Source organism: Giraffa tippelskirchi, chromosome 10 (assembly GCF_054371585.1).
Source record: "Giraffa tippelskirchi isolate mGirTip1 chromosome 10, T2T-mGirTip1v1.2.pri, whole genome shotgun sequence".
Taxonomy (NCBI): Eukaryota; Metazoa; Chordata; class Mammalia; order Artiodactyla; family Giraffidae; genus Giraffa; species Giraffa tippelskirchi.
Window position 1 is genome coordinate 132,211,046 of NC_137284.1, and position 7,600 is coordinate 132,218,645.

Sequence of the window (7,600 nt, forward strand, 5' to 3'; positions counted from 1 at the left end):
TTGCTAATGTCAAAAGAAGCCTAAAATACAAATGCTTTGTTTAGGCTTTATTTTGACTTCTCTCTGATCATATTGAGGGAGACTCAATCTCACACATTTCCGATTACATTTTAGAAAGACTTCCCAGAGATAGCCAAACTAATCTAAAGTTTCTTAAGCATCTACTGGGGATATAACTCTAAAGTACACAAATATAAAAGCCATAAGTGACTGGCCAACTAAGTTCAAGGACATAATAATCTCATTAAGGAAAGGGAACCAGAGGAAACAATTACCAAGGCATGTACATCAAATATAAAGTGATATATAGAGCTATCAATTTTTAAGCTATTTGCTTGTTCTAAATGTTGAGCAGCAGCTCTATTGTTATTATAATTTAAAATTATAGAATAAAATCTAATACTGGGAAAATATTTTGCAAAAGTGAATGCTCGTATTAATATTATCCCTTTTGTTTCTATGAAAGGACTAAAGTTACTTCTTCCTTTGTCTCTATTACTAATCTTAAGAACTTGGAAAATGTTTAATGTTACTGAATGTTCGTTTATGATCTTGACACTTTGTTCCTCTCTGCGAGCCCAAGAACCATCAATTTTTCATTTCAAGTACCACTCTTATTGTGCAAACTGAGAACAGGGTGCTCTGTTCTGTGTCCGGAAAGTGGAAGTGTTAGGTCATTATTGAGACCAGTTACGGCATTTTAAAATATACTAATTTATTTATTCGGCTGTGTCAGGTCTTAGCTGTGACACGTCGGCTCTTCACTGCAGAATGCTGGATCTTTCATTGCACTGGAACTTCTCTCTCCTTGTGTTGGCGTGGTCTCCAGAGTGCGTGGGCTCAGTAGCTGCCTAGTCGCCCTGAGAGCATGTGGGATCTTAGTTCCCCAACCAGAGATCGAACTCATGTCCCCTGCATTGGAAGGCGAATTCTTAACCACTGGACCACCAGGGAAGACCTCCTCCACTTATTACATTTTGTTCTATTCAGATACTGAAAGAAAGGGATTTTCTGCAATCAAATTTATTGTAACCCCCAAATAACTTACAATCTTTTGTCAAGACAAAATATATATATAGTAAATGTATTTCTTATCTTCTAATGATTGCACTGTTTGTACACCTACTGTAATAGGGGGCCACACTTTTTCACCTAGGAGCATTTGTCGATTTTAATTTTCCTATCTTCTAGCAATCCATATTTCCCTCTGGATTTAAGAAATCTGCTTTTATTCCCTTTTTAAAAAATATTAGTTTATTTTTCCCTCTGGAGGCAGATAGTTCAAGGCTCTGCTCTAAAAAGAAGAGAGGGACAAGAGTTGTCAGACTCACTGCTTCTCAAGATGCTGAATGACTTTGTAGCTATTACATCTTAAATTCTTGCTGACCTCAGTCATGGTAGTTTATTTATTTGTGTGTTTGGCAACTTTGTGTGTTCAGTTGCTTCAGTTGTGTCTAACTCTATGTGACGGTATGGACTGTAGCCTGCCAGGCTCTTCTGTCCATGGGATTCTCCAAGACAAGAATACTGGAGTGAGTTGCCATGCCCTCTTCCAGGGGATCTTCTCAACCCAGGGATCAAACCCATGGCAACTCCTGCATTTTCTGCATTGCAGATGGGTACCTTATTGCTGAGTCATCCAGGAAGCCGAACCTTTGATTATGAGTTTGTATTTTGTTAATCTTAGTGTGTGGGAATTCTATGTGTCAAAATTTGTGTTACTTTCCTTCAGAAAGAATTTTTAAAGTTATAACATTTTAATGGAGATATAACTCACATATTACATCAATTTAAAGTGTACGATTTAATGGTTTTTAGTTTATTCACAGAGTTATGCTTTCATCACCCCATCATATTTTGGAACATTGGACTGATGCGGAAGCTAAAGCTTCAATACTTTGGCCACCTGATATGAAGAACTGACTCACTGGAAAAGACCCTGATGCTGGGAAAGATTGAAGACAGGAGGAGAAGGGGACGACAGAGGATGAGATGGTTGGATGGCATCACTGACAGGTGGACATGAGTTGAGCAAGCTCTGGGAGTTGGTGATGGACAGGGAAGCCTGGTGTGCTGCAGTCCAGGAATCACAAACAGTCAGACATGACTGAGTGACTGAACTGATCCTGATATCACCCCCAACAAAAAATTCCAAACCCATTAGTAGTCATTATCTATGTGTACCCAATCTTTAGCCTCCTTAGGGAATCACTTATCTGCATAAACACACACGGGCATAAGTGGGAGTGACATTTGAGAGAGGGCACCGGGCCTAATTGGGTAATGTTTTCTGCTATAAAGCTGTTTGTCACTAAAAGAGTTATAAGTCTTTCAATGCTCTCTACTTAATACCTTACAAGATCAAATTTTTCTCCACAAGGAAACGAAGACATTTACTTAGTGGACCCTATACATCCTTCAAAAAAGAAAATAATCTGTGATGCTAATTAAAATCAGGATCAGGGACTATTTTCTAATTACTCCAAAAATATAGTAAGGATGTCCTTTATGAGTGATAGTGCAGGACCAAATTCCATGTACCTTAACTGATAACAAGCATCTTCTTTTCAATCCAGTACCTCTTTTCGTAAACTCTCAAGATCAACATCTACAGTGACTTATTTGGCCTTCAACTTATTGAGAACTGACTTTCCCCATAACTTTGTCAACATCAGGCCTGACTGAGGAAATCCAGAAAGAGGTGAAGAAGAGGAGAAAATGCATTAGACATGATTAATCATTAGTGGCTAACGTGGGATGGACTAAATTGTCCTGACTGGGTGGATTCCTTCTGTCATCTAATTTAACAATTAATCACAAGTAAATACTAGGATATATCCACACTGAAATTAAACGCTGGGCTTGAACTTCTCTAATTCTATCCTTTCGTTGACTCTTGACCCACCCGATGCTAACAGACACTTGGAAGATTCCCCCAAGGTCCCTTCTATTGTCTGCTGTGTATCCCCTCCCCCAGATTCACTGTGCTTCCCTCCTCCCTCCCATTCAGTGCGGTTTGCTTCCTGCAGCCCTTACCTGTATCCCTGATATGGTCAGGCTAATGCTGCCTCCTGCAGGACTGTACATGAAGCTGCACCCTTTCTTAGCTTCATGCCCTTTCTTCTGGGGCTTTCATTCTCTAAGAGGTTTTTTTCCTGAAAATCCTTCCTGAAGGATTCACAAATAACTTGCACATGAACCCTCAGCCTCAGGTCTGATACAGGGGATACCAACTGGGTCTCATTTACTCTCCAAATATTTAGGAAAAAAAAACATGAAAAAAGAAGCTTGCCTTTTGCATGGCAACAAGACCATAGACAAGTCAAAACAAATTGGAAAAACACATTTGGGACATGTGACAAAACACTCATTTCTCTGATATATAAGAGCTCTTGAAAGTGAAAGTTGCGTACGACTCTGTGACCCCATGGACTATACAGTCCATGGAATTCTCCAGGCCAGAATACTGGAGTGAGGGAGTAGCCTTTCCCTTCTTTAGGGGATCCTCCCAACCCTGGGATTGAACCCAGGTTTCCCACATTGTGGGCTGATTCTTTACCAGCTGAGCCACAAGGGAAGCCCAGGAATACTGGAGTGGGTAGCCTATTCCTTCTTCAGGGGATCTTCCTGACACAGGAATTGAACCAGGATCTCCTGCATTGCAGGAGTTAAGAGCTCTTAAGCAAATCAATTAAAAACAACTCAAACCTAATATGGGAAAAGGAGATGAACCAAAAATTGCAGCGAAGAAAAGATGCATAGCCCAATTTCTCAAAATAAAATAAATTATTATTAAATGAGATATCATTTTTACATTACTCAGATTGGCAAAGGCTCTGCAAAGCATAATAATACAGTGTTAGTTTGGGTATGGGGAATAAACACTAATTTTTGGAGGAAGTATTAACTGGTACAATCTCTTTAGGAGTCAGCTTTATATGTTATACACTGTAAAATAGATAAGAATCGTCTTTTCAACTCTGACTGCCCTTTCTCATTTTTCTCTTTGAATTCTGTAATAGCATTTGCTGCATTCTGAATGTTTGTGCCCATCAATCTTCATATGCTGATCTCCTAATGCCTGTTCTGATATTAGGATGTGGGCCTTTTGGAGGTATTTAGATTATGAACGATGGGTGCCTTTATAAAGAAGGCCCGAAGAGTTTGCAACACTCCTTCCTCCAAGTGAGGACTGCAACCTGGAAGAGGACCCTCATCTGATCATGCTGGAACCTTGATCTGAGGCCTCCCAACCTGCAGAACTCTGAGAAATAAACTTGTGCTGTTCACGAGCTACCCAGTCTGTGGTATATTGTTACAGCAGCTCAAACGGATTAAGTCAGCATTTATCAGGCTGAAAATATTTGTTTACTGTTTTTCTTATTGTTTGTTTCTTCCTATTAGAATGCAAACTCCAGAAGAATAGATCCTGGTCTATGTGATATCCTCCATGTCTGTGCTTGGCATGTGATGAATGCCTCACTTTAAATAGTTGAATCGTTAAGTAGTTGGCACTTGTAGTGTGGTTTGAGATGCCCCAGTGACTCCAGAACACTTCCTCTACAGCCCCCTGCAGTGTCTGAAATTCACAGTTAGGCAGTCAATGAACACACAGAGAGAGACTATTAAACTATTCCTTCATGAAAATATAAACAAGTAAATTGGCTAAGGAACTGGAGCAAGAAAGGAGTAAACTTTAACTGAGGCTATGGACAAGTTGAGATCAGAATCATGCAGTAGATTTTAATTGATTGCGAACAAGTAGATGACAGATCTTGGAGGGAGGGTAGGGAGCCTCAAGAGAAACCAGATTCCAAACCAAAGTAGACAGAAGACTACAGCGTCCATCAGAATGCTCTGAACAGGGATGTGAAAGCCAGGGCACAGAGGGAAACTGAACGCATTGGGACAGTTCAAGCAGAGAGAAGCAGCAGATTAGAGCAAGAGCCTAGAGAGACCAGCAGGGCTGAGAGTAGAATCCATTTTCTGGGTGAAGGGGAAGCATTTGAGGTGCCAGTGATTTTACACTGAAATAAAGGAGACTCCCCAATTTTACCACTAGTAAGAATATGGAAGGGGCAGGGCTGAGGTGTGGAGCAGTCTCTGTCCTTCCTTGTAGGACCCTCTGTCATGGTCCAACCGCTGCCAGGGTTACACTTGAGTGCAGACCAACGCTACTGAGACAGAGGGCTCCGGGCACAGCCTAGGTTCAGCCAAACCGCTGCTTTGGTACTTTGGTTCCAGTCACACCTCTTCAGGCACATTCTAGAGTTGTCTTCCGCAGATTAAACAAATTTATTCTCAGGGAGCGTTCCTTGGTGCTCCAGTGAGTAGGATTTGGTGCTTTCACTGCCATGGCCCCAGGTTCAATCTCTGGTCAGGGAACTGAGATCCCACAAGCTGAGTGGTGCGGCCAAAATTTTAGAAAGGATAAAAATTTTATTCTTTGAAGATAGTCTTTGAAGATAGCCAGAAACATCTCAGACATCACCCCAGCCAGTCTTTTGATGAAATGAATCTCTTGAGCTGAAGAACCCACAGGGCCTCACGCAACTGGTTTCTTTTCTTCACCTGACCTTCCGCACTATGGCTCTCCAGGACTTTGCCGATGGACTAAGAATGGTTCTGAAATCTGAATCCAAGGGATTCAACCGAAATTTGTTCAGCCTGAGGTAAAAAGAAGTTGAGTGACATCTGTTGAGTGACAACCAACTTCATAAAGTTGTTATTAGTGTTAAAGGTGTTAATGTGTGTAGAGTGTCTGAGAGAGAAGGAAGGGAGAGAGGGAGGGAATAAAAAAGAAGAAAAGTTAAAATATTAATGACTCTTCAGCTCCTCTCAGGTTTGGGGCTGAGGCCAGACTTGAGCTAGTATACTTTTCCCGTTCCCTCATGGTGCTTTATACCCCAAAGTTTGTAGGCTTGGTACTGATGGCCCAGACTTGCCCATTCTCCATGGCATTTTTTTCTGAGAAAGTTATACAACAAGGCTTCAATATATAACTTTAATTAATCACTATTGGCAAAGTTAGAAGGTCACAACATTAACCAGGAGATGAAAGACCTCCACAAATATTAATAATTCAACTAACTTCTCCTTTAGGTAAAGTGTTGGTCTCTTAGTTTAAAGGACTTCATATTCTAACTTCCTGGGTCCCAGGATGTGGAAAGTTAGTAAATATGAAAATAGCATTTCCATTTTCTGAATCAAGACTGAGTAAACTTAACTTCAAACATAAGATATAATTGTCACACTAACACTTCTAATCATTTGGAGTAAATGCACACACACACACACACACACACACACACACACACACACAAATAGCTGAGTGAAAAAAATTAATAAAAGAAATAACCATTTTGTAAAAGCTACCTAAACCAAAAACAGGCAGATAATAGTTTAGCGGCAAGAGAACTGCTCTAGGGTCTAACTAAATGCATATCTTTGAAGATATTTAGACTGAGTTTTAATTTCTTTTTCAAGTGAGGTTAATTCTAATAGACATATGATGGCTAAATATACAAACAAAAAGATCTCCATCATCTACATGCTTAGATAATTAAAATATTCAAGCTCCCATTCAGAAAAATGTCCTGTGTTTGTCTCATATTTTCATCTCTATGATAGTGGCTCATATAATGGAGAGCATTGGGCAGAGCTTGAACATCAGGATTAGCTAGAACTGGGTTTTCTACCTTTAGGATGGTAGGCAAGTTATTTAATCTTTTTCTAATGCTTATTTCTTCATTTGGGAAATGAGGATAATTCCTATATCAAGGTATTACTAAAATATTTAAATACCATAATTAACTGTTTACTGAAAGACCTTAGATGATTTCATGATCGATTGTTGACTGTCTGATTTTTAGAGATTTGGTTGAAATTGCTTCTCTGTGAACACACTCTCTTTCATTTTGATGAAACTCTTGCTATTCTCATGTTAACACTTAAAATTTAATATTTCACACTTGACTGATGGCAGTTTAGGCCATCAATAAATACTACTTATATCTTGGGTTTTTAAAAACTATTATATGTTAAGCATTAAAATCAAGTAAGTCATAAAAATGAATAAAAACAATTTTCTTTGTCCGAACTATAAACATTCATTAAGGAGCTAAAGTATTAGACACAACCTCTGGAGACCCACAGCCTTATGATTATATTGACAAGTGAGCACATGCCTTTGCATTTTCTTTTTAAATCTTCAAAGTTATATTATTATCCATCTATCCTGGCTTTTTGTTGTTGTTTTTGTTGCAAGAACAGTAGGTCTTATGAAGCTCTTATCCCCATCCCTCAAACTCTCAGTTGGTCCATCCCCCAATCTCATACTAGGTTCAAACTCTTCAAAAATTCTAATCCTACATTAGAATGGTAGGAGGAACAGCCTACCATCCTAATGAATATTTCTGGATATTTCCATGGCTGATTTCCCTGTCCTCTCAGAGTTCTGTCTTCCCCGTGCCTTCTCCCAGTTGATGGACCTCAAGGACACTCCTATCCTGTCATAAACTGGCCAGATTCTTAGTCGCCTGTCACAATAGCTCCGTGTTCCTAATTCTCTGGTCTCACGTGGGAATCACAGGGGACTCCT

At 39.6% G+C, this 7,600-nt stretch overlaps 1 protein-coding gene across 2 annotated transcripts in view; it reads right to left on the reverse strand.

The window, feature by feature from the left end:
* LOC145523580 (uncharacterized) overlaps positions 1-7,600 on the reverse strand; it is a 44,405-nt gene that overhangs the window by 8,508 nt on the left and 28,297 nt on the right. The window contains exon 1 of one of the 2 annotated variants that reach the window (XR_014066727.1): positions 7,188-7,479. Coding sequence is in view for 1 of the 2 variants with exons in the window: in XM_081534140.1 (XP_081390266.1) it covers positions 5,663-5,667 (5 nt within the window). In the remaining variant the exon portion in view is untranslated. Of the gene's footprint in view, positions 1-3,767; positions 5,668-7,187; positions 7,480-7,600 lie in introns of those variants that run through there. The other variant, XM_081534140.1, reaches the window with a different exon arrangement.